This window comes from Rhinatrema bivittatum, chromosome 12 (genome assembly GCF_901001135.1).
Source record: "Rhinatrema bivittatum chromosome 12, aRhiBiv1.1, whole genome shotgun sequence".
Classification (NCBI taxonomy): domain Eukaryota; kingdom Metazoa; phylum Chordata; class Amphibia; order Gymnophiona; family Rhinatrematidae; genus Rhinatrema; species Rhinatrema bivittatum.
In genome coordinates, this window is record NC_042626.1 from 82194162 (window position 1) to 82222018 (window position 27857).

General features: G+C 47.8%; 1 protein-coding gene across 2 annotated transcripts; it reads right to left on the minus strand.

Moving 5' to 3' along the window:
- On the minus strand, positions 1-27781 carry LOC115073793 (cyclin-dependent kinase 12-like). Of its 2 annotated transcripts, none has more exons than XM_029572577.1 (8): positions 27646-27781; positions 26808-26878; positions 26275-26453; positions 24840-25465; positions 23898-23968; positions 23044-23619; positions 1126-1372; positions 1-580 (listed from the first exon to the last, which is right to left on the minus strand). In XM_029572577.1, exons 3-8 carry the CDS (start codon positions 26436-26438, stop codon positions 408-410), a joined length of 1857 nt encoding a protein of 618 aa, XP_029428437.1. In that variant the 5' UTR covers positions 26439-26453; positions 26808-26878; positions 27646-27781; the 3' UTR covers positions 1-407. The 2 variants fall into 2 exon arrangements, with proteins under 2 accessions (XP_029428437.1, XP_029428438.1); XM_029572578.1 differs by lacking the exon at positions 27646-27781 and adding an exon at positions 27468-27637.
- Positions 27782-27857: the final 76 nt, after the last annotated feature.

Consider the following 27857-nt stretch of genomic DNA (forward strand, 5'->3'; position numbering starts at 1 on the left):
TAAAAGGATCTGATGTGGTTAGAGAGGATTGTTTTATTTACAAAGAATAAGACACTCATTGCTGAATAACGGCTTAGACATCCGAGAACAAACCTGAAATGATGACTTCAGCTGCCTCCAGACCACAGACCCCTCTCCATGCCTGACAACTAGCCCTCACTTGGTAGAGAGAAGGAGGTATCTGTCCCAAAGCTGGAAGAAAATCTTAAGGGATGCATTTTCCTCTGGCTGGAGCTGTCACTGCTGCCTTTTACCCATATATTAGCAAAAGGCCAGCTCTCAGGTCAGAGGAAACCAATCCTTGCTTCCAGGCAGGGCAAAAGCAATGTCACAATTTGGGTCGATTCTCAGACACTTAACAGTCTTTAGGAGGAGAAGCTCGTAGCCACACTCCCCACCTGGCCTTCTCAGGGGTACAGGGAGCCTTTGGGACCAGCCATACCACTAGAACACCGTTGCCCTCCTTCCATCCAGTCGATGCGGATGGACATCTTCTTCACTGCCCTGCGGGAGGTCCCACACTTGCTGTTGATGACAGCGTTGAAATTGCAGCCACGACCACACACTTTTGTTACATATTCTGAAGAAAACAAGCAAAGGCAGAAAGATGCAGAATATGTGGGCCCTCTGTGTCCAAAGTTCAGTATCCCTGTGGTGACTGCTGCACTGACCGCCTCCCATATCTACGCACATATCAGGCCCATGGCTCTCAATCCTCCTATCACAGCAGTAGTGTGCTTCCCCTTTCCCTACCTGTCACTAATCATATTTTTCCCTCCTCCATGTTTCCCACTGCACAGAACACATCTCTCCACCTTTGCCTCTCTATCACTCCTGTCAGTGATGATGCATGCAGATCTTAGCATGTACCTCTCCCCTGTATACATCACTCATTTATTTAAAATATTTCTAGCCTGCATTATCAACAATACTTGGCAGGTACTTACTGTCTTGGTACGTGCCTGTGCCTCTTCCACTTCTCACTACTGGCCTTTCCCTGTATGTACCTCATCCTCTTCCCCCCCCCCCCCCCCCCCCCCCCGTCCATTTCATGCAGCACTGGCTCCCTCCCCCCTCCCACCAAGCCTGCCCTGTTCTCTATAAACTTCTTTCCATCTTGTATACCTTTAATGACATTGACCACAGCAATGGGGAGCCGGATGGGCTTCTCCATTGTGGTGTTGTTGTGGGCAATGCGCTGGCCAGTGGCTGAAGATCTGGCTAACGTTTCCCGTGAGAAGAAATAGCCCAGGAGGCGTCGGGTCATCAACTTGGGTTTGTCAGTGGAGATATGGGACAAGTCATCCAACTGATGATGTGTGATGTAAACACCAGAGTTTGGGATCAGTTCCAACTTGGGTCTTCCATTCTCCTGGGTACAGCACAAAGAGTAAAGCATTTTAAATCTTACATCCATTCATGGAGCCCACAGGCCAGCTAACTAAAGATTGGGGTAGCCTAGCACTTGTCACATCCTATAAATGAACACTGAAGGTCCTGGATGTGAGGCAAGGTCCCTATCACTAGATGTGAGGGAAGGACCTTCAGCGAGTAATGGAAGAATTAATAAACAGTCTAGTTCTTGATGTGTTTAGGTTTTAAGGGAGGGAAGCAATGCCTGCTCTATTTCTGTAACTATTTTAGACCGGAGTTCAAGGAGAAATTTCCCTTACCTATTAATATCCTGTCCGTTAGTCCTGCCCTTACCAAGTGAGTTATTTCCCCCTACCAGCAGATGGAGGCAGACATTATTTTCCTATATGACATCACAGCCACTAGTTAGGAAATGGTGCCCGCCACAGGAATCCAGTCTCCTGCCAAAGCTTTAGATCAGACTCCCTTAATTAAAGTATAACATTTTTAACCAAAAACATGAGAAGTTCCCTGCAACCTACAATGAAAGAAAAATTCAACCAAGAAAATAGAAAGGTAAAGGTCATAACCTCAACTAGCTCCCTAAACCAGATGGGTCCTGGAGTGGTGTAGCAGGAATAATGGAAAGGAAATTAACATGTTAGGGAAATTTCTTCTTCCATCTTGTCGTGCTACACCAGTCCAGCCCTTGACAAGTGGGAAGTACCAAAACTTCATTTACCAGGGTGGGAGGGCGTGAGAGCTCCCCTAAGAATCCCTGCACCATAAGCCGAACCCTCCCACACCATCACTTCCAAAAGGTAGTGCTTCACAAAGGCATGCAGAGAAGACCAAGTGGCTGCTTTGCAAATATCGGCCGGTGCAAGTGCATGCCCCTCCCCCCAGGATGCACAGAGAGCCCTGGTAGAGTGTACTCATACCAATTCTGGAGGCTGCTTGCTTCTTAGCAAGTAAGCTGAATCAGTGGTCTCTTTTGTCCACTGTGCCAAAGTGGCCTGAAAGCCGCTTCTTTACTCGGACCCCAAAAAGAACAAACAACCTGCCTGATTTGCAGAAATCATTAGTAATCTCCAAATCATGCAAGATCACCCTCTGCCATCCAAACAGCTGAGAGAACAATCCTCAGGACTGCACTCCTCCCAGGAGAAGGCCGGGAGGGAAATGGTCCAAAAGATATGAAAAATGGAATTGACCTTTGGGAGGAGATAGCACTGGTCGAAGCACCATGTCCGAAGAGATCGCTAGAAAAGAGTCCTGACAAGAAAGAGCATGCAGAGCAAACTGCCACCAAAAGTGCCACCTTCAGGGACAGATCCTTCAAGGAACTCTCTCAGTGGCTCAAAAGGAGTCCCCCTTAGGACTTTAAACACTAGGTTGAGATCCCGTGGGGGAACAATGGGTCGGAAAGGAGGTCACAGCCATTTCACACCCCTCAAGAAGTGAGACACATCTGGGTGAGCTGTGATAGAGGGCCCCTGCCCCCATGGGTAGAAGAAATAGCTGTGACCTGCACCTTTAAGGAATTCAGGGTGAGCCCTTTATGCAGAGCTCCCTGAAGAAAGGCCACAATACAGGAGATAGTGGCTTTCCAGGGGAATTCTGACCCGGACTTGCAAAAATGCTCAAATAGCTGGCAAACTCAAACAAGAAAGAAAAAAAAGGAACACTTCTGGGACTTTAAACTACCACTGAAGATAGCCTTTCCTGCGGAGCAGTTTCCGCTCAAGAGCCAAACCATAAGACAGAAGGGAGCCAGATCCTCCATGACTACAGGTCCCTGAATTAAAAGACCCTGTGCTTTGGACGTCGTAAGGGTTGATCCACATACCAGGGTCTGTGCGACCAGTAGGATCCGGTTGCTCTCCAACTTTGTCCACTGTAGCAGTTGTCCTATGAGTGCCCATGAAGGGAAGACATACAGCAGCTCCCCCCTTTGATCAGGGCATCAATTCCTGGCACCCTCTGCTCTCCTCTTCGGTTGAAGAAACAGTCTATCTTTACATACCACTAGGTCACCATCAAATCCACCTAGGGCAACCCCCAGCTGCGACAAGTTCTGCGACGCACATTCCTCAGGCTTTAGTATGTTTTGACTGAGGAAATCGGCCAGGACATTCTCCTGTTGGCTATGAGCACGGCTGAAAGGAGCGGGAGTTTCCTCTCTGCCCACAGGAAAAGGAGTGATGTTTCCAGCGAAACCAGTATGACTCCTGGCTCCTCCCTGCTGATTGACATATGCCACCATAATGACATTGTCCAAGAGGACCCAAATGGCTCTCCCCTGGAACAAAAGGAGGAAACGCAGAAAAGCCAGGGGGACTGTCTTGGTCTGCAGCCAATTGATGGACCACGAAGCCTGTGGAGCCCAAGTTCCCTGGCCACTTGATCCTGACAATGAGCCCCCATCATGTCCATCGTGACCAAGACCCAGAACAGAATAGTCAGACTGATTCCCTTCAACAAATGGGAAGAAACCAGCCACTAGAGGAGTAATAGCCGTAGCAACTGGTCCAAAGAGAATGTAATTGCGTAGTCCTGTGATTGCGAGGACCAATGCTTCAGGAGTGACGCCTGGAGTGGGCACGTTAGCTCTGGCCCACGGCACCAAAGCTAGTGTTGCTGCCATCAAATTGAGCACCTCCAAATACTCCCACGCAGAGGGAGGCTGCAGTTCAAGAGCGCCCTGAATATGCCTGAGAATCTTGTGCACTCTGTCCTCCATGAGGAACATTTGTCGCAGCTGTGTGTCGAACCGTACCCCCAAATACTCTAGGGATTGCAGAATACTTTTGGCAAAATTGACTACCCAGCCCAAGCTTTCTAACAGCTGCACCACTCAATAGCTCACCCGCTTCACAAGACAGTGCTCGGATCAGCCAGTCATTGACGTATGTGTGGACCGAAATACCTTCATGGCAAACAGCCATTGCCACCCAGTCCATCACCTTAGTGAATATATTTGTGGTGCAGGTGCTAGACCGAATGCTAACACGTGGAACTGAAAATAGCAGAACACAAAAGCATAGATATCTTTCATCCTTGTCCTGAATGGGGATATGTAAGTATGCTTCTGACAGATTCAAGGAGCACAAGTACTGCCCCTGGCGAAGAAGGGCCCAGACCACCATGGCTGAACAGATGGAGATATGAATGGCCATGGCCGATGAAATAAACAGTCTCCTCAGGGGTGGCTCCATCTTCCTATCCTGTGGATGTTTGAGTGAGGCACCCCCTTCCTCAAGAATAGTGGTACACCGGGTCACTGCCATTTATCAAGGCATCGACCGGGCCCTGAAAAACCTTCTCTACAGAAGTCTGAGGAAGACGATACAGCCACTGCAGGAAATTGACAACTCTCAGGAATGACTTTGGGGTCTCTCACTCAGCCAACATCATCTTTAGGTCCAGCTGAAGAGGAAATGCGATGGTGGTCTTGCGCTTTACTTTAATGATGGAATCCCACACCCAAGCGTCCTAAGACTGATTCCTCCTGTCAGAGGCAAGAGATCACCTGCTCAATTAAATACCCCATCTCGACCTGGTGGAAGATACGGATCACGGAATCCTCCAAACCAGGGGGAACCTCTCCCTCTTTCCAGGATGCTGCAATATCAGCATCTCTGGCTTCTTCCACATTTCCAGGATCCTCCCAAGAGGGCCCTGGTGCTTCAATAGCCAGTCTTGCCCTCTTGGCCAGAATGTGGAGACAGGACAACGGTCGAGAATCAACCAGTGTCGTCGTAGGGACCCTGCATAGTACTGCTCCTGGCCCAGCGAACACACAAAAATCCTAGTGGAGGAAGGGGAAAAACTCAGGGGAAAAATCTCCCCTGGACCCCAGCATTACTGCAGAGGCACTCTCCAGAGGAGCCCTACAGACCCATCACAGGAGCCAAGTCTAGCTCCACCCCAGCTCCTGTGGTCTCACTACCATGCAGGCCCAATCGTACAGCTAAATTCAAAATGGCTGCTGGAGCTTGTCTGGTCAACTGCGTGTCAGCGCCCTCCACAGTTGGTGTGCTAAAAATACCAGTGGTTGGGGAAGGGGGAGTTTAACCCTCCAGCACACACTCACCTGGTCTCTCCCTGAACCTGAAACAGGCCATGCACTTCGGGCCCTTCTCAGCCGCAGTCCTGAGACCACCATAGGCCTCACACCAGTGGGACCCTCAAGCTGCTCCCTACATGCCACTGTACGGCTTCAAGAGCAGCCATCCCTGAAATCACTCCCTCCCCCCCATCGTCGACCTGCTGGCACTCGCCTTACACCAGTGTCTCTTTGCTCCTGCACAGCTGGCAACTAAGACACAGGCTGTTCCTCCCTCTTTTTTTTTTTTTTTGTTTTACTTTATTAATGGGGCAGGGGGAAGCAAGGGGAGGAAAGGAGGCCCGAGCAAGGATAGGCAAGTAACCGAGAAGACGCAGGAGCAGGAAACCTTCCATCAGAAATAGAAGGAAGAAAGCAACTTATCTGAGTTATGCTCCTAAGTCCTTTCACCTGCTTTCCTTTTTTTTTTCAATTTGCCCTCCTTCATCAAGCTCCACCCAGCACTCTTAGGGCTGAGTGCTGCGCAAGGGGCTCGCACTGCTAGCTGAAAAACCAGTGACATGGCCCAGGGGTCTGATCACAGATCCATCACTGAACTGCTGCACCATCTGCTAGAGCAGGGGTCGGGAACTTTTTTGGCTGAGAGAGCCATGAATGCCACATATTTTAAAATGTAATTCCGTGAGAGCCATACTAACTACAACCCCCCACCCTCCTGACCCCCCCAAGACCTACCAAATTAATTTACTACAACCCCCTACTCTCCTGATGCCCCAAGTACTTCCAGATGACCTGGACTGCTCACTATAGGCAAGCTGAGCTCAATGGCCCACTGGTGTGACCCGGCACAGGTTCTTATGATGATTAATTTTAGCTACAATGTATTGGGGGACATGTGACAATCTATTGTAAGATGCATGGGATATTTGACATTATGTGGCCAAGGCTGCCCATCTGTTGTCTAGTTTAATAAATTTGTTTGATTGTATCTTGCCATGGGCACACTTGTGGGAAGGTATGAAACAGGAAAATTGGTTCTTACCTGCTAATTTTCATTCCTATAGTACCACAGATCAGTCCATACTCCTGGGTTTTGCATCCCTGTCAGCAGATGGAAACAGTCAAAAGTTCACTGATGCTTTACTTAACCCAGTGTGCCACCTGCAGCCAAGCAGAGATCTGAATATCAAAATGTAACATGCACTCCACACCCCTACAACCAGAAGGCTGGTGACTTGAATCAACTGAAAACTCTAATCTATAAAGAGGAAATATAAAACCAGCGTGGTAACCACCAACAACTCTGCAATCACACGAACGTTAGAACAAGCGGAAGACTCTCCTTTCATAACACTGGGCAGGTCTCTGGACTGAGCTGTGGTACTACTGGAACAAAAATTAGCAGGAAAGAACCAATTTTCCTTTCCCTGTACATACCCAGATCAGGCTAGATGCCTGGGATGTACATAAGCAGCCCTAAACTAGGTGGGAACATGACAGTCCTGCTCACAACACTCACCAAAGGTCTCAGATGCTGGAGCCCCAACATCCAATCGATAATGCCTGGCAAAAGTGTGCACCTAGATATCTGAAATCCTCCTGGTCGAACATATAGCTACCAAGAAAACCATCTTCAGAGTCAAGTCCTTCAAAGATGCCCTTCTAATTGGCTCAAATGGAACATAAGAAAATGCCATACTGGGTCAAACCAAGGGTCCATTAAGCCCAGCATTCTGTTTCCAACAGTGGCCAATCTAGGCCATAAGAACCTGGCAAGTACCCAAAAACTAAGTCTATTCCATTGTACCATTGCTAATGGCAATTCACATCTACCCGTTCTAGACCTCTCATAATTTTAAACATCTCTATCATATCCCCCCTCAGTCGTCTCTTCTCCAAGCTGAAAAGTCCTAACCTCTTTAGTCTTTCCTCATAGGGGAGCTGTTCCATTCCCCTTATCATTTTGGTAGCCCTTTTCTGTACCTTCTCCATCGCAATTATATCTTTTTTGAGATGCGGCGACCAGAATTGTACACAGTATTCAAGGTGTGGTCTCACCATGGAGCGATACAGAGGCATTATGACATTTTCCGTTTTATTCACCATTCCCTTTCTAATAATTCCCAACATTCTGTTTGCTTTTTTGACTGCCGCAGCACACTGAACCGCCGATTTCAATGTGTTATCCACTATGACACCTAGATCTCTTTCTTGGGTTGTAGCACCTAATATGGAACCCAACATTGTGTAATTATAGCATGGGTTATTTTTCCCTCTATGCATCACCTTGCACTTATCCACATTAAATTTCATCTGCCATTTGGATGCCCAATTTTCCAGTCTCACAAGGTCTTCCTGCAATTTATCACAATCTGCTTGTGATTTAACTACTCTGAACAATTTTGTGTCATCTGCAAATTTGATTATCTCACTCGTATTTCTTTCCAGATCATTTATAAATATATTGAAAAGTAAGGGTCCCAATACAGATCCCTGAGGCATTCCACTGTCCACTCCCTTCCACTGAGAAAATTGCCCATTCAATCCTACTCTATGTTTCCTGTCTTTTAGCCAGTTTGCAATCCACGAAAGGACATCGCCACCTATCCCATGACTTTTTACGTTTCCTAGAAGCCTCTCATGAGGAACTGTCAAACGCCTTCTGAAAATCCAAGTATACTATATCTACCGGTTCACCTTTATCCACATGTTTATTAACGCCTTCAAAAACGTGAAGCATATTTGTGAGGCAAGACTTGCCCTGGGTAAAGCCATGCTGACTTTGTTCCATTAAACCATGTCTTTCTATATGTTCTGTGATTTTGATGTTTAGAACACTTTCCACTATTTTTCCTGGCACTGAAGTCAGGCTAACCGGTCTGTAGTTTCCCGGATCGCCCCTGGAGCCCTTTTTAAATATTGGGGTTACATTTACTATCCTCCAGTCTTCAGGTACAATGGATGATTTTAATGATAGGTTACAAATTTTTACTAATAGGTCTGAAATTTCATTTTTTAGTTCCTTCAGAACTCTGGGGTGTATACCGTCCGATCCAGGTGATTTACTACTCTTCAGTTTGTCAATCAGGCTTACCACATCTTCTAGGTTCACCGTGATTTGATTCAGTCCATCTGAACCATTACCCATGAAAACCTTCTCCATTACGGGTACCTCCCCAACATCCTCTTCAGTAAACACCGAAGCAAAGAAATCATTTAACCTTTCCGCGATGGCCTTATCTTCTCTCAGTGCCCCTTTAACCCCTCGATCATCTAAGGGTCCAACTGACTCCCTCACAGGCTTTCTGCTTCGGATATATTTAAAGAAGTTTTTACTGTGAGTTTTTGCCTCTATAGCAAACTTCTTTTCAAATTCTCTCTTAGCCTGTCTTATCAATGTCTTACATTTAACTTGCCAATGTTTTTTGCTTTATCCTATTTTCTTCTGTTGGATCCTTCTTCCAATTTTTGAATGAAGATCTTTTGGCTAAAATAGCTTCTTTCACCTCCCCTTTTAACCATGCTGGTAATCGTTTTGCCTTCTTTCCACCTTTCTTAATGTGTGGAATACATCTGGACTGTGCTTCTAGAATGGTATTTTTTAACAATGACCACGCCTCTTGGACATTTTTTTACTTTTGTAGCTGCTCCTTTCAGTTTTTTCCTAACAATTTTTCTCATTTTATCAAAGTTTCCCTTTTGAAAGTTTAGCACGAGAGCCTTGGATTTGCACACTGTTCCTCTTTCAGCCATTAAATCTAATTTGATCATATTATGATCACTATTGCCACCACCACCGTTACCTCTCTCACCAAGTCCTGTGCTCCACTGAGAATTAGATCTAAAATTGCTCCCTCTCTCGTCGGTTCCTGAACCAATTGCTCCATAAAGCTATCATTTATTCCATCCAGGAATGTTATCTCTCTAGCGTATCCCGATGATACATTTACCCAGACAATATTGGGGTAATTGAAGTCTCCCATTATTACCGCACTACCAATTTGGTTAGCTTCCCTAATTTCTCTTAGCATTTCACTGTCCGTCTCACCATCTTGACCAGGTGGACGGTAGTATACCCCTATCACTATAGTCTTCCCCGACACACAAGGGATTTCTACCCATAAAGATTCAATTTTGTATTTATTTATTTATTTTATTTAAATTCTTTTACTATACCGATACTCAAGACTATATTTAGTCTCATGCAGGATGTTTATCCTGTTGGACTCTATGCCATCCCGGACATAAAGCGCCACACCTCCTCCCGAGTGCTCCTCTCTGTCATTGCAATAGCCCTGTATAGCACTATCCCATTGGTTATCCTCTTTCCACCATGTCTCTGAGATGCCAATTAAGTCTATGTCATCATTCACTGCTATACATTCTAATTCTCCCATCTTATTTCTTAGACTTCTGGCATTAGCATGCAAACATTTCAAAGTTTGTTTTTTGTTAGTATTTTCATTCTGCTTTTTAATTGATAGGGATGTTAGAATTTTTTAGCTCAGGTGAGTTTTTAGTTACAGGCACTTGGACTACTTTTCTAATTATTGGAACCTCACTGTCGGGATGCCCTAATTCTAATGCATCATTAGTATCCTTTGAAGATACCTCTCTCCGAACCATGCGCTGCTGAGCGACTGTCTGCTTTCCCCTTAGAGCAGCTTTTAAACTAGAACAATCTCCTTTTTAAAGGTTAGAGCCAGCAGTCCGGTTCCACCCTGGTTAAGGTGGAGCCCATCCCTTCGGAAGAGACTCCCCCTTCCCCAAAAGGTTCCCCAGTTCCTAACAAAAACTGAATCCCTCTTCCTTGCACCATCGTCTCATCCACACATTGAGACTCCGGCGCTCTGCCTGCCTCTGGTGACCTGCGCGTGGAACAGGGAGCATTTCAGAGAATGCTACCCTGGAGGTTCTGGATTTAATCTTTCTACCTAAGAGCCTAAATTTGGCTTCCAGAACCTCCCTCGCACATTTTCCTATGTCGTTGGTGCCCACATGTACCACGACAGCCGGCTCCTGCCCAGCACTGTCTAAAATCCTATCTAGATGATGCGTGAGGTCCGCCACCTTCACACCAGGTAGGCATGTTACCAGGCGATCCTCATGCCCACCAGCCACCCAGCTATCTATATTCCTAATAATCGAATCACCAACTATGACGGCCAACCTAACCCTTTCCTCCTGGGCAGTAGGCCTTGGGGAGATATCCTCAGTGCATCACCTGGAGAGCAGGTCCTTGCTACAGGATCCTTTCCTGCTGCACCTGGTTGGTGCTCTCCCATCATGAGATCTTCTTCCTCCAAGGCTGCACCAGGGCTGCCAGTCTGAAGTTGTGACTTGGCTACTATGTCCCTGAAGGTCTCATCTATATACCTCTCTGTCTGCCTCAGCTCCTCCAGGTCTGCCACTCTAGCTTCCAGAGATCGGACTTGTTCTCTGAGAGCCAGGAGCTCTTTGCATCGCATGCACATGTACAACTTCTCACCGGTGGGTAAAAAATCATACATGTGACACTCGATGCAAAAGACTGGGAAGCCCCCCTCTTGCTGCTGGACTGCTGCCTTCATCTCAATTTTGATCAGTTCCTAGTTAAGTTTTAGGTTGCTATGGGAGTAGGAATGTGTCTAACGTCCTTTAAATGTATTAGTGAATTCACTACGGGCAGATTTTAAATACTTGCGCAAGTGCGTACTTTTGTTCGCGCAGCAGGCGCGAACAAAAGTACGCCGGATTTTATAAGATACGCGCGTAGCCACGCGTATCTTATAAAATCCGGGGTCGGCGCGCACAAGGGGGTGCACATTTGTGCAACCTGCGCGCGCCGAGCCCAGCGCGGCCTGCCTGTTCCCTCCGAGGCTGCTCCGATTTCGGAACGGCCTCGGAACTTTTCTTCGCCCTCCCCCCACCTTCCCCTCCCTTCCCCTACCTAACCCACCCCCCCGGCCCTATCTAACCCCCCCTACCTTTGTCGGCAAAGTTACGCCTGCTAAAAGCAGGCGTAACTTTGCACGCGTTGCCGGCAGCCCCGCTCCGTCCTCCAGTCCCGGGGGCTGGTCCGGAGGCCTCGACCACACCCCCGAGCCAGCGCCACGTCCCAGGGCCCGGCCCCGAAATGCCGCGGCACGCCCCCGAAACGCTGCGTCGTTTCGGGGACGCCCCTGGACATGCCCCCTCCCGCCCCTTTTCGAAAGCCCCGGGACTTATGCGCGTCCCGGGGCTATAGGCACGCCGGCGCACGTAAATCCAGAAGGATTTATGCGCGCGGCCCTTTTAAAATCCACCCCTGTGTGTCTGGTAGAGGCCTACCGGGGTCTGATCGAATTCTCAATAAAGTTTTTGTTGATGGGGTTTTTTTTTGTGAAAGTGGCACCTGCCTATATATTGAGGGTTGGGAAATACAGTCTAACTTCAGTTAGTCAGCCTGAGTGACTCACTGCTCTCTTGATTAACAAATGTTGGTCCCTTTTCAAACCCAATCACACTACCTCAACACCTTTCCAAGGTGAGTAAATGAGCTGAACTATTCAACTTTTTTACTCAGGTATACACTACTCCTAGCTTATTTCTAGCTTCTGGCTACTTTTTGGGTTGGTGTTTTTTTTGTGAGGTTTTTTTTTTTTCACTACAAACACTCAGTTAGTATTAAATACAAACACTCAGTTCTTTAAAAGTCTGGAGAACACTCAGTTCTGCAGACTTTTAAAAATAAACACACTACCTACTGCTACCTTATTGACTCTTTAAAGATACAAACAGTCTAACTTGTTTATTCACTGCCTTTCTGACTATTAAAGGCACAAACACACTAAATAATATTCCCAAATAGTTAACTTTGCCCCAATACTTTTAAAAAAGACAATGTCCCAAGCAAAAACTTACTGATTCCTTTCAGTCACCAGCAAGGTGATCCTCTCAGTGTTCCCACACTTAATTTAGTGCTTAGAGCCTCACACAAACCTCTAAGCACTAAATTAAGATTCCAGAAGGACATGCGACACCTTGATTCCTAACGCCTGGATCATCATTGGAATCAAAGGCCAAAGCTTCTCCTTGCAAAAAAGCCTCCCAACCTTGGGATCGTCGCTGCCACGGGCTCTTCCTCAGGATCTGCATCTCCGGAATCCATATCTGGCGAGCTGTCTGTAAAAAGACCTGACCCAGGAGGCCCCCCTGTGGTTATATCACACTCGTCTGATTCATGATTTTATTTCCTATTATTGTAAACCGTTATGATGGTTTTTCCGATACGACGGTAAATAAAATTTAATAAACTATAAACTAAACTGTGTGTCCCCCTGAGGATCTCCGGGCACTGCAAACAGTCCTAAAGACCTGCGCATTCCCTCCATATGCCTCCTTTTGGACAGGAATACCCCTTCCATCATAGACCGGGACCTGGATTTTCCACCCGATCTGGCCTCATGCTCCGCAGCCTCCTTTTTGGCCAAATATGCTTTATGCATTAAAAGGACAAACTTTGTTGGAAAAAAAATGGGAATCCTCCCCATCTCCCCCCAGGGGAAAATTACCAGCACCTCTATCGGTTGAATCTATAGGACAATCTTCTCTCTAGACCCGCAGGTACTGCAGGGGAGAGCAGTGAAGGTGATCTCCCTGCTGCATGCACCATTACCGCCAGCCTTGCTGCACCCGACAAAATATCCGCTGTTCCCGCACTAAACTTTCTCTCCCCCACTGAAGGCCTGGAGCCTCGGAATGCTGTGGCCTATCGGGGACCAGGGAGAGAGACTCCCTATGAGCCTTCTACTTTCTCTACACACCCGGAACACAGGCCCTGCCTATTTAATCTGTCCCGCGATTCCCCATAGGAGCTGGGCAGTGCACCATGTCACGTGGTGGTCCCAAAACGTGCTGGAGGTTGAGAGAACATGACCGCGGTAAACAATTACCCCCATCGGGGAACACAATCCCTGCCTCTGATTTTCTCTGTGCCTCTGTTAAAACTTTTTTTTCTCTTAACTTTAATTGCTGATAGAAAATATAAAGGATACCTACCTTGTGCCCGTCAGCAGAAGCAAAACCGCCAGTCCGGCACACGGCTACCTCGTGGGAGATGAGGGATCTGGACCACCAGATTTCCACCCCAGGCACTGCCGGACCAGTTAATAGAAGAGTCACCAACCTCCTGCTCGTCCACCTCAAAACCAGGGGATAGCCCCACCAGGACCTCACAACCCTCTGGGAGGATAGAATCATATCTTCTCTTTTCTTTTCTTTTCCCCCGATCTCTCCACACTACAGGTTTTCACCATCTACCATCTGCTGGAGTCAGCAAAATACTGGGGGACTGCAAGTGGTACACTGGGTTAAGAACAGTGTCCGTGAAACTTTGTCTGCAGCTACTGGCAGGGATGCAAAACCCAGAAGTCTGGACTGATCAGGGTATGTACAGGGAATAAATCTTCTAAATAAATGTATAAATATGAGGGATGTTACAGTCTTTTCTCCAAATGCAGGGGTTGTTATAATCAGGGGGCCTACCACCAGATGTGAGGGATGCTATAGCTACAGCTCCTACCACCTCAACCCCAAATACAAAAGGTATTAGAAGCAGGGTTCCTACCAGCAGATGTGAGGGCTTTTACAATCAGCATTCCTACCAACTCAGCCCCAAATGCAAGGGGTCTACATCTAGGATGCCTAACACCAGATGCGAGGGATGTTATATAGGAAAATTAGGACTTACCTGATAATTTTCGTTCCTGTAGTACCAAGGATCAGTCCAGACTGCTGGGTTATGCCTCCCGTCCAGCAGATGGAGTCAGAGAGAAACTGAAAAGGCACCACCTATACCCTGGTGCGCCCCCCTGCGATCCTTCAGTATAATCGATAACAAAGCAGAATGATAGAAGAAATCCTAGGCAAGAACCTGTGACTAGAACAAGTGAAACATGAACTCTTGGAAAAGCGAGGAAAAAACCCCGGCTGAAAATGCCGCTGAACGAAACGATAAGAAGGTTGTGTAAGCATTCCATACAGGAATTCTGAAATACAAGAATACAGTGTCGGGACTGTTACTGACATGGGCGGGCGTCTGGTCTGATCCTGAAAATTATCAGGTAAGTCCTAATTTTCCTTTCCCTGTACGTACCAGGATCAGTCCAGACTGCTGGGAAGTACCCAAGCTGCCCTAAAAGGGGTGGGACCTTGACATTCCCCCTCGAAGCACACCGCTGCCAAACGAAGGTAACGTCGGATCCTGTACATCCAAACGGTAATGTCTAGCAAAAGTGTGCAAGGATTTCCAAGTCGCCGCCCGGCAAATTTCCTGAGGGGAAACAAAGGCACTCTCCGCCCAAGACGCTGCCTGGGAATGCAGAGAATGAGCCTTAAGACCTTCCGGAATGGCACGTCCCCTACAAATGTAAGTTGAAGCAATAGCATCCTTCAGCCAGCGGGCTATAGTTGTCTTAGAAGCTTTGGACCCCTTCTTAGGGCCACTCCATAAAACGAAAAGATAGGATTGGTGACCTCTAAGTATCTCAACAATGCCCAAACATCCAGCCTCCTAAGGTCTGAAGCCTCACTGTCTTTCGCCGAAAAGGCTGGGAGTTCTACCGTCTGATTCACATGAAAAGACGTAACCACCTTAGGCAAGAAGGAAGGGACAGTTGAAGGGACAGTATGAAGTCTGCGAAACAATGCGACAAGGCGATAGCAAAAGCCAGAAGAATGCTGGGCTGCATAGAGAGAGGAATGTCGAGTAAGAAAAGGGAAGTGATTATTCCCTTGTACAGGTCCTTGGTGAGGCCTCACCTGGAGTACTGTGTTCAGTTCTGGAGACCGTATCTACAAAAAGACAAAGACAAGATGGAAGCGGTACAGAGAAGGGTGACCAGGAAGGTGGAGGATCTTCATCGGATGACGTACGAGGAGAGATTGAAGAATCTAAATATGTACACCCTGGAGGAAAGGAGGAGCAGAGGTGATATGATACAGACTTTCAGATACTTGAAAGGTTTTAATGATCCAAAGACAACGACAAACCTTTTCCGTAGGAAAAAAATCAGCAGAACCAGGGGTCACGATTTGAGGCTCCAGGGAGGAAGATTCAGAACCAATGTCAGGAAGTATTTCTTCACGGAGAGGGTGGTGGATGCCTGGAATGCCCTTCCGGAGGAAGTGGTGAAGACCAGAACTGTGAAGGACTTCAAAGGGGCGTGGGATAAACACTGTGGATCCATAAAGTCAAGAGGCCGCCAATGAAGAGTGGGTGACTCGCCAGAATGATGGCTACTGCCTAGACACAATACCCTTATTCAATAAACATACACATGCTTACTGTGACTCCAACATCGCTCTAAGCTTCAACAGCAAGAGGAAATGTGAAAAAAGGATTTGCACTTACAAAGAGGGGAGTAGCTGGCTTGTTACGGCGGTTACTACCCCAAACCAAATATGCCTGATACTTCACTTTCAATGCATATACAGCATAGCTCTCTGCTTCAACGGCAGGGGAGAAGAATAACTGATACTTCACACATCCAGCAGAGCTCTCTGCTTCAACAGCAGGGGAGAAGAAAAAAGGGTTCACACTCACAAAGCGGGGAGTAGCTGGCTTGTTATGGCGGTTACTACCCCAAACCAAATGTGCCTGATACTTCACTTTCCATGCATATCCAGCATGGCTCTTTGCTTCAACGGCATGGGAGAAGAAAAACTGATACTTCACGCATATCCAGCATAGCTCTCTGCTTCTACAGCAGGGGAAAAGAAAAAACTGATGCTTCACGCATATCCAGCATAGCTTCAACGGCAGGGGAGAAGAAAAAAGGATTCGCAATCACAAAGCGGGGAGTAGCTGGCTTGTTACGGCGGTTACTACCCCAAACCAAATGTGCCTGATACTTCACTTCCAATGCATATCCAGCATGGCTCCCTGCTTCAACGGCAGGGGAGAAGAAAAACTGATACTTCACGCATATCCAGCATAGCTCCCTGCTTCAACGGCAGGGGAGAAGAAAAAACAACCAACAAGGGCTATACAACATAGTCTGGGTAAAACAAATAAGCATGGGTGTAGCTTGCTTATTGCGGCGGTTACTACCCCTACTACCCCTAACTAATCAAGCTAGATATTTCACTTGGATGCAGCTCCATCACTGCTCTCTACATTAATGGTGGGGGTGGAAGGGAAATAGAACCAAGAGCTAAGAGAAACAGATATGTATGAGAGAAAAAAAATGTGCGAAGCTTGCTGGACAGACTGGATGGGCCATTTGGTCTTCTTCTGCCGTCATTTCTATGTTTCTATAAGTTCGAAGCGAAACACCCGAATCCAAAATGCGGAGGAAAGGCTCTCTGCATGACAGCGCTTGGAGCTCTGAAATGCGCCTCGCCGAACAAATAGCCACCAAGAAAACTGTCTTGAGAGTGAGATCTTTGAGTGTAGCCCGTTTCAGCGGCTCAAAAGGAGAAGTACTAAGGCCATGAAGAACTAAATTTAGACTCCAAGCGGGAAGATAGGTCGCACCGGCGGACGCAAATGCTTGACCCCCTTCAAAAATCTGGCTACATCGGGGTGCATGGCTATGGAAACGCCGTCAATTTTGCCGCGGAAACAGCCTAAAGCCACCACCTGCACTCTAAGGGAATTATAGGATAAGCCCTTCTTTAGGCCCTCCTGCAGGAACTGGAGGACCTGTGACACCGTAGCTAGTCTTGGAGACATGGAGGAACCACGACACCAAGAGTCGAACACCTTCCAAACTCTCACGTAGGTAACCGAAGTAGACGGCTTACGAGCTTGAAGAAGCGTAGTAATGACCGAATCAGAATATCCCTTCTTCCTCAATTGACGCCTCTCAAAAGCCAAGCCGCTAGACAAAAGCGATCGGCCTGGTCGAAAAACACTGGACCCTGCCGCAATAGGCAAGGAAGGTGACAGAGACGCAAGGGTCTGTCTACCGCTAGATTGATCAGATCGGCAAAGCCACGGCCTCCTGGCCCACTCCAGCGCCACGAGAACGACCGGACCCACGTGGGATTCTATCAGACGCAACACTTTGCCTATCAGTGGCCACGGAGGGAACACGTACAGGCCACTGTACGCGTGGCCTCCGTGTTCCGTGGCCTCCGTGGTTCTTCCATGGCCCGAACATGTTCGGGCCATGGAAGAACCAATGCGTCCACGCCTTCCGAGCCGTGCTCTCGTCTGCGGCTGAAGAAACGCGCTGCCTTTGCATTTAGGCGCGTCGCCATGAGGTCTACGGGGGCATTCCCCATCTTTGAACGATGAGTTTGAGTGCCTCTTGTGACAGTTCCCACTCCCCCGGATCTAACTGCTGCCGGCTGAGATAGTCCGCCTGGATGTTGTCGACGCCGGCAATGTGTGAGGCCGCTAATCGAGACAGATGCGCTTCCACCCAATCCATTAACTTGCTCGCCTCGGACGCAACCAAGTAACTCCTGGTTCCTCCTTGGCGATTTATATAGGTCACCGTCGTTGCATTGTCTGACAGGACTCGGACTGCTGGATGTCGGATCAGAGGGAGAAACCACCGCAGCGCCAAGCGGACTGCCCTTGTCTCCAGACGGTTGATGGACCACTTGCGAAGCCGTCCAACGCCCCTGTGCAGACTGAGATTGGCAGACCGCCCCCCAACCCAACAGGCTGGCGTCCGTTGTGACGATGATCCATATCGGAGGCTCCAATTCGACTCCCTGGAGCAAATAGGTCGGCTGCAACCACCATTGTCTAGAAGTGGTAACGGCACCCGGAATTCTTCCGACTTGGGGTCCCATCAAGATAATAGCACTCTCTGTAATGGTCGCATATGCGCAAAAGCCCAAGGCACCAACTCTAGGGTGGACGCCAGCAACAGAGGATATAAGGTTAAGATTCATAATAAAGAATCCTCTCTTCACCCTGCGTCAGTAGGAGTCCCTCAGGGCTCATCCCTGTCTCCTACCTTGTTTAACATTTATCTGTTACCTTTATGTAAACTTCTCACTGACCTCAATCTCAAACACTTCCTCTACGCTGACGATATTCAGGTCCTGATCCCCATCAAGGAGTGACTCGCAAAAACACTGTCTCACTGGGAAACCTGCCTCCAAAATATCAAACAGCTTCTCACAAGTCTCAACCTTATACTAAATTCTTCAAAAACGGAACTTCTACTCATCACACCAGAAAACAGCTCCCTCACACCCACTCATCCAGCCTTACCAAATACTACACAAGTGAGAGACCTAGGAGTTCTAATTGACAATCACCTAAACCTGAAAGCGAACATCAACAAAACCACCAGAGACTGCTTTTATAAGCTCCAAGTGCTGAAAAGAATACGGCCTCTCTTCCACACACATGACTTCAGAACGATTCTACAATCAATCATTTTCGCAAAGCTGGACTATTGTAACACCATCATGCTTGGTCTCCCTTCTTCACACACCAAACCATTGCAAATGGTCCAAAATGCCTCCGCCCGTATACTCACTAACACCAGGAGAAGAGAACACATAACCCCTATCCTGATGGGCCTCCACTGGCTGCCTATCCACTTCAGAATAATCTACAAGACCATTCTCACCATTTTCAAAAACATCCATCAATTAGCCCCAATCGATCTCCATATCCCCCTCCGATTACACTACTCAACAAGACCGACAAGAGATGCTTACAAAGGATCTCTTCAAGTACCTCCAGCCAAAACTACCAGACACATCACGCTTAGAGATCGGGCCTTCTCCACAGCTGGTCCAACTTTATGGAACGCCATTCCCCCGGATCTTAGAATGGAACCCAGCATCTCAACATTCAAGAAAAGACTCAAGACGTGGCTGTTCACGCAGGCCTTTCCTAACTCCAACATTACTTAACCTCCTCCAATCAACATTCTTCGCTAGTAATAGCATTAATAGCCACCTCTTATAATGTTATTATATATATATATATAATTATCTGATCTTCATTTTCCTTCTTACTCCTAGTTATTGATTCCCTGTTACATGTAACTGCTTTTCTGCACCATTGTTCAAATTGTAAAGTTTATTGCACCCCTGTTTCTTGTGAACCAGCATGATGGGACTACCGTCTTGAATGTTGGTATATAAAAAAACTTAAATAAATAAATAAATAAATCCAAGAACCTGTAAATAATCCCATACCACAGGCAGCGACAGAGCTAGTAGACGACGAACGGGCGCCATCAGTCACTCCATTCGCGCCTGCAGCAGGGAAACCTTGCCCCACTCCGTATTGAACAAGGCCCCCAGAAACTCTAGGGTCTGGCAGGGTATCAGCTGGCTCTTGGAGTAGTTGACGACCCAACCTAGGGAGCTCAGACGGTAAATGACTGTGCGTACTGCCTCCTCGCAAAGCCTTCTTGATTTTGCCTGAATGAGCCAGTCGTCCAAGTAAGGATGGACGAGCACTCCTTCTCTTCGGATACTTGTGGCGACGACTACCATTACTTTGGTGAAGACCCTCGGGGCTGTTGCGAGACCAAAAGGGAGAGCACAAAATTGGTAATGGGCTCCCAGGACCATGAACCTTAGTAACCTCTAATGACATTCCTGTATCCCGATGTGCAGGTAAACCTCCGTGAGATCCAAAGAAGCCAAAAGTTCGCCTTTGTGGACCGCCGCAATGACGGAACGCAGAGTCTCCATTCGGAAGAGTGGGATTCTTAGAGCTCTGTTGACCTGTTTTAGATAGAGGATGGGACGGAAGGTTCCTTCCTTCTTTGGGAACGATGAAATAGATGGAGTAGCGACCCGTGCCTTGCTCGGCCACAGGTACGGGAACTATAGCCCCCAGAGCCTGTAACCGCGCTAGCGTTTGCAAAATAGCCTTTTGCTTTTCTCGCGACCCGCAGGGAGAGGCTAGGAAGAAATCGCGCAGGGGTCGTGCAAAATCCAAGGCGTAGCTGCGGTTTATAATGTCGAGGACCCACTGGTCTGAGGTTATTCTGGCCCATTCCTCCCGAAAGTGAAATAAAAGACCCCCCACTTCCGGAATGGAGGGATGGACTGGCATCCCCTCATTGTGGCGTCTTATTATTGGTGAAGGCATGGCTCGCCCCCGTGCGCGATTGCCGCTGGCCATGAAAGGAAGGAGACCATCCTTGAGGGCGTGCTGGCGGTTGCCACGGTGCAAATGAAGAGGAACCTCTCCCGGAGCGATACTGGCGCTGTCAGCGAAAACGACCACGAAAGGATCCCGAGGAACGAAATGATTTCGGCCTGTCTTCCGGCAATTTGAAGACCTTGTTCTCTCCCAATGACTTAATAAGCTGCTCCAACTCATCCCCAAATAACAACTTATCCCGAAAAGGGAAGGAACCAAGTTGCGCTTTGGAGGATGAGTCTGCCGCCCAATGGCGTAGCCAGAGGAGTTGGCGCGCGGAGACTGCTGACACCATGGAGCGGGCTGAAGTACGGAGAAGATCATACAGGGTGTCCGCCGCATAGGCCACCGCAGATTCCATTCGGTTCGCCTGCTCTGCTTCACCTGGAGGCAAATCCTGAGACGTTAACATTTGCTGCACCCAGCGGAGGGTAGCCCTTTGTACCATGCAACTACAAACCGCCGCTCGCATCCCTAGGGCTGACACTTCAAAGATTCGCTTCAGCAACACTTCCAATTTTCTATCTTGGGGATCCTTAAGGGCCATGCCACCTGTATCTGGGATTGTGGTATGTTTAGCGATGGCCATGACCGCCGAATCCACCTTAGGCACCTTAAGCAATTCCAAAGCCTCAAGAGGAAGCGGGTACAGCTTATCCATAGCTCGTCCAACTCTCAAGGTAGCCTCCGGAGCATCCCATTCCCGGGACACGATCTGGGAAAGTTTGTTATGATAAGGAAATGCTTGGGACGGCGCGCGGAGCCCCGTCAACTCCAAGTCGCCTGGTAAAGAATTTGAATCAATCTGTGGGACTGGGATCCCCAGTTCTTGAAGAACATGTGAGATTAAGGGGTCCAACTCCTCCTTATGGAACAATCTGAGGACGAGCGGATCGTCGCCCTCTACGAGATCCGCGCTCCCCATGTCTGCCCCTGAATCAGGAGTAGGGGGATCTTGAGGGGCAGGCTCCACCGGATTATGCTGCGGGGGCTTAGGAGCTGGGAAAGGAGCAGAATTTCCTAAACCTAGTCCCTCAGGACTTATAGAAATTTTCCCCCGCTTATTGGGAGCCGAAGATCCCTGCTCCCAATCTGCTTCTGCCTCCAGGTAAGCTTTGTGCAGCAAAAGCACAAATTGAGACGAGAGGGGGTGTGGCCTCTTCCGAGTATCCCCCTTAGCATGCCCAGATGAACCGTGGCCCCTGGGAGGACTTAACTCCGGCGGGGAGAGGGGATCATCATCCTCTTCCTCCTCTGACAGCTCCGCTTCACGACTGGGTCGATTTAAAATGGCCGCCGCGCGATCCAAAATGGCTGCTGCCTCCGCACTCGGGAACGCTCCCTGTATGTCTACCCCCGCGAGGCCACCCAAGGAGATCAGCCGCAAAGGGAGTGACTTCTCGGTCGGGGCTGCTCTCCGCAAAGGCCCCTCATCCCCGGGAATGCACCGGGAACAGAGGCCTTCGCGCGAGAGCCGGAGCCCCGACTCCCCGCATGCGACACAAACGAGTTCCCTGGGCATTGCCCTGAAGAGAAAGGAGTGCGAAACGGGGACGGGTGGCAGGCCACCCCCTCTGGAGACCCAGAGAGTACAGCAGGCAGGGAATTTGTAAAAACACCTCGTCTTTTTTTTCAATTCAACAGCGCTTTCCGCGGCAGCTAGCAATGCAACCTTTTTTTTTTTTTACAAACTTTGAAAACGTTTGGAGCCTGCAGAAAGGAGAAACTCCTTCTGCCAACTTTCTCCGAGGGATGGGCTTCTCTGGAGGCGGAGGGGGAAAGTGACCGGCCCACCGATGAATACTCCCCCTCCTCTCACTGGGCTGGGCAAAATGTATTCCGGGAAAGGCTTCAGGGCAGAGCCCTGCCTTGCCTGCTATGGCTCCTCACTTCAGCTTTTCTCGAGTTCTAGTCACAGTTGCCTCTTAGATAACTTAAATCAAACCTGAAATAGTGGAGCACCTCACTCCTCTCAATAAACTTTCTGGGGTTTTTGGTTTTTTTTTTCCAGTAGATCAGGACCGCAGGTTATGCTCTCTCATCTGCTGGAGTCAGAGATATACTGAAGGATCGCAGGGGGGCGCACCAGGGTATAGGTGGTGCCTTTTCAGTTTCTCTCTGACTCCATCTGCTGGACAGGAGGCATAACCCAGCAGTCTGGACTGATCCTGGTACTTACAGGGAACCATAATTCCTACCATCTCATCCCCAGATGCAAAGATTAAAAGCAGGGTTCCTATCATCAGGTGTGAGGGCTTTTAACAGTCGGCATTCCTACTATCTCAACCCCAGAAACACATCATGTCATACCCTAACCATTTAAATACTAAATGATTAAACTTGGGTGAGTTGCCAGTATACTCATAAGTATCGTGTGAGGTTCCTGCTCTCTTGAACTCTGTCCTGCCTAGTGATGGGCATTATTTTCTTCCAAGAATTTTTGATTCTACAGCCCCATGAAATCAGAGCTACATGGTGCCTTGTATGCATAGATCCACTCACAACTCCACTGTGAACGCTGTACCTCTACAGGAGATGCCCATGCTGGTGTACCATCAGGCAACGTATCCTGGATGGGTTCATCCCATATTCCAGAAGAGTCATTCAGTGCTGCAGGGCTCCCTGAGCTGTCCTCTGCATTCATCCAGTACTGAAAGCCACTTGTGACACCAATGACCCTTAGCATTCCTATTGGGGAAGATTCTCGCACATGTGTAGGAGGTGGCAGTCTCAGAGGCTCTCGTACATCTGCATCAATAGGCTGTATCATAGACTCTTGCACGTGTGCAGGGGGAGGTAGTATCGGTGGCTCTTGCACATGTGCAGGGGGAGGCAGGATCGGAGGCTCTCGCACATGTGCAGGGGGAGGCAGGATCGGAGGCTCTCGCACGTCTGCAGGGGGAGGCAGGATCGGAGGCTCTCGCACGTCTGCAGGGGGAGGCAGGATCGGAGGCTCTCGCACATCTGCAGGGGGAGGCAGGATCGGAGGCTCTCGCACATCTGCAGAGGGAGGCAGGATCGGAGGCTCTCGCACATCTGCCGGTAAGTACTTAGGCTCCCTCCTGGAAAGCAGAAGTGGTAAAGGTTGTGCACCATTCACCTGTAGAGAAGAGTACACATTTAGCGCATGTGTACAAAATGTGTCTTGTGGCCCCCTCCTTTTCCCCATCAAATGTGCAGAAGAGTAAAACATTTTAATTTCATAAACATAGTTAAAAGAACTACAAGGAAAATATAACATTGTGTCCCAAGGACTAAATAGGTGCAGAACTCTGTTTCATTGGCCTAGAAGCTGGGTACACAGAGTCACAGCGAGGAGGTAGGAGGAAGAATGGAGACTGATCATAGAAAGATGGTGACAGTGATGAAGAGACCCACCTGGGTGACACCACTCCTCTCCAGGTATCCCACCAGGGCCTTCAGAAACTGCAAGTTGTTCTCCGTGATGTCTAAGAAGACAGGAGGTTACACATACTAAGGGGCATTACATAGTTAATGAGATGCTTGGTATTAGGCTGGAAACTCTTCCAGTCATTGTATATTTCTCTCACAGTGCTACAATTCTGCTGAACCCAGGGGATTCCTCTTACTGGAAACACCCTTTCAGCCTTACATAAATATTACCATAACAAAAACAAATTCCATAAAATTGGATGACCTGAGCTTCACTCTCAGTGGACAGTTGAATGAGTCTCCCAAAGTTCAGGCCTCAGAAGTGAGCAAGTATGAAAAGGTTACCTCTCAGCTGGGGCATATGAGTATTCCATGCAGGTCCCCCCAGGCTGTATAGCAACTTTCCTATGAACTTCAGTAAACAGCATGCACCTCGTCCACTGACAAAGTACCACAGCCTCGTGTCATAAAAACATAAGAAATGCCATGCTGGGTCAGACCAAGGTTCAGCAAGCCCAACATCCTATCCTAAAATGCCTCTCTCTTTTCTTTATTTAATTAAGGTACTACATGGGAGCCAAGCAGCTGGCACAAACATGAAGCCGAGTGCCCACTGCTGTTTTACAAATCCATACAGTGAGACAGCAGCAGCTCGCCACATTCCCTGCAGCAGAACCTGCATCCTTTGCCACATTAAAAACACCAGCCACAACCTCACGCAAAGCTTTTTCATATTATAGTATCACAAAGCCCAATCTGATTTTTGTGACAGTAGCATTGAGATAATCTGGAGAAAATATCTTTACTTTCTTTTATTACATAGACTGCTATTTATTGAATTCTCTAATGTCCTCATGCTGGCCTGAGCATCCCTGACATCACAAATAGTAGTCGAATGGCTGCTAGAGTATGAAAGGATTCTGTTACCGACAGAGCTGTGTCTGGAGTCTAGTAGCAATCTTCCACTTGCACCACAGTCTTCAGTGCTCCTACTGGACAGGAGGTCATTTTGTTCCTCTAGGCTCCGTAGTTGGCTTTTCAGCTGCTGGTTCTCCAGCTCCAGTTGTTTGATCCTCCGGTTCTGCTGCACAGACGCCTCTTCTCGAGATGCCAGCAGCTTCTGTAACTCACACAACTGCAATTCTAGTTCTTTTATCAGCTCTGCATACAGCCCAGTAACTCTGCTCCCACAGCTACTGTTGCCAGCACGACCACTCCACTGAGTGCTATTGCTAGGGTTATATTCCATGGCTATGGTCTCGGGTGCTTCCAAGCGCTGCTGGTTATACTCAAAGGGACTGCTATAGACCACTGACAATCTATTAGGAGTCCTGCTGAGATGGGTCCTGTCCCGGTGGTACCCTTGGTCAATAGCTGAGCTATGGAGTTCTTGTCCATTTACTTGTTGAGAGAAGGGAGAGCTGAAACAGGCCGGGGTCAGGGCTCCATTAGATGTCTTCTGCCGTTTCTTAACTTTGTTTGTTTCTTCTTTGGTGCCCATCAGGTGGTGGCTGATCCTCCCCAGGCTAGACAGAACTGCTTGGGACTGCCCACTGCAATCAAATCAGCCAACAATTACTTACTATGTAACACAGTAATGAGGGCAGAAAAAGACCAAATGATCCAGGCAGTTTCTTATGGTAGTAACTGCAGCTCTGTGCTCTGTTAAGGGTAGTAACTGCCATTCCGTGCAGATTACTCCCAAGCCTTATGTTAACGGTAATATGTAATGCTACTAAGCAAGTTACTTTGTTCTCTGTAAACCGATTTGATTTGCATACAATGTAAGAGGACCGGTATATAAAAAAACAAAAATAAATAAATGTACAATCAAATCCAAGCAACTGTCAAACCTATAACAAAATTACTGCTAGCAACATGTTTTACAAGGTAAGCAGCCTTCTTGATGAATCAGATAGTGCTGCATGAACATGCTTTACTTATGCACTTGGCGATAGAAGCACTACTGTGCTTTTTCCCTGTCTGCGTATCAATACTCAGCCCATAAAAGTCAGGGCCCAGCAGTCCTTACACTGCACTTCAAACTCTGCTCCCTGTGCTACCCCACCATCTTTTCCACATACATTGCCCTGGGTCTATTCCCACTTCATCCCATGATATCCAGAATCTTAAAGGAAAAAAACACCATCATCTATTTAATTTTATTGTCACATTTATTAACCACCTCTCCCAAGAAACTACAAAGAAGGGTACATAAAAAAAAAAACCCCAATATCTATCAAAACGAAAAATTATAAACATTATAATTAGCTAAAATTCTAACTCATTCAAAGGCCTTAATAAAATACCAAGATTTACACATTTTCTGAAAGTATTTATTAAAGATCAGGTTTTCCCTCACCTCACACATTCCAGGGAGGGTACTGGCTTTGGGGAGTCCATGAGCTCCAGATCATGATGTGGCTGAAAACTGGCACTGCCCAAGATATCTCCTAGTCCACTGCCCGTCATCTCGTACTGCTGGTGGCTCTCCGGCTGCTCTTTATCATTCATATCTTGCTCCATTGTTGGAAACTGGTTCTGCAGAACATGCAGGTCATAAACACCATTAAACATTAGAAGTCACAGCTATGCCATGCAGCCCTGATACCTGCAGAACACACAGGCAGCAATGAAACAATTTGCAGGCAAGACAGTGTCAGAGGAAACAGGCCAATGGTGTGGGGTATAACACAGCATACTACTGATGGTCCCACTCACCATACTGTGGGAATATTAAAAAATGACTTTTTTTGTACTAAATAACCCTGTGTGTCCTTCTTCTTGTGTTTCTTTCAAGTGTCCCAGACTCATTGCTGATTTTACTCTTTAGAAATCCTTGCACCCATTTATATTACTAACAACTAAGAGTATATTCAATGTATTTCTAAATACCTCTATGGAAGAAGCTTCAATGAGATCTCACTGTAGCGTATTTAAAAGTCACCTACAGCAAATAATGACATCTGTAGGGAGGAAAGAGACAGGAGTAAGGGTCCAAAATAAAATAAGCTAAAATGAAGTTAACAGTGAGGTCCGTGCACCTCTCTACGCAAAATAAAGATGCAGAGGTTTGTGGGATAATTATTATTCCAGCACCACTTCCTCTTCTCTTTAATTAGGGTCCCCAGATTGCTTCAGTTCATCAGTGAATCCTGGTTTGCACCTGACATGTTCCATTGGGACTTGAACCCAAGACCTTCTGTGTGTGAAACAGATGTGATAACCTCTACCCCATGGAACCATTTCCTTCTTTTTGAATGCGGGCATAGATCCCGCTACCTCTCACATGGGAAGCGAGCGCTCTACCAGTTGAGCTAATTCCCCAATGGTGCATGAAACGTTCCTATTATGGGACAAACAGCAACTACAAGTTCCAAAATGCAGTGGGGCAAAGCCAAATCTGGACCTCTATCTCCGATGACCTGGAGTCACACGGGAACCGACTTTACCCCACCCACACCCCAAACCCTCTTACACCCACGAGCCCTTCCCTTCGTGAAGCTTCCTCGGGACTAACCCCACTAGCGCCCCAAAACAAGAACACCACGTTACATGTTGATGACGTCATTGCACAAGGGGGGAAATACGTTATGAAAATAACTATGATGTCATCAAATGTGCGACGGCTTCGGCCGCGATTGCCAGCTGTCGAGGGCAATGACATATTCCCGGTTAACTCTGGCGCGAGAACCCTCTCGTCTACGTCCTGCCGTTCTCCTAGTCGCTGCACCTTTAATATAACACCTCCATGTCCCTGTTTATCCCGCTCACTGCATTTCCTGGTTGGTGTTCCCATTCTTCGCCTTTCATTAGCTGAGCGGGATTATTATCATCATTTTAATTGGTTAAAAATTATGACACGCCCAGAATAAGCTTCCAGTGGAATCCCAATATGGGTGCATGTGGCAGGATTTGCTCCATTGTTGTTCTTTTTACTGGTCG

Bases quoted from the DNA above. Each gene is read 5' to 3' on its own strand.
- LOC115073793 (XM_029572577.1), bottom strand. From the start codon at position 26,438: ATGGAGCAAGATATGAATGATAAAGAGCAGCCGGAGAGCCACCAGCAG. The intron at 25,466-26,274 runs GTGAGGGAAAAC...ATTTGATTGCAG, and splicing joins CCCTCCCTGGAATGTGTGAG to TGGGCAGTCCCAAGCAGTTC. The intron at 581-1,125 runs GTATACAAGATG...TGTTTTCTTCAG, and splicing joins TGTGGTCAATGTCATTAAAG to AATATGTAACAAAAGTGTGT.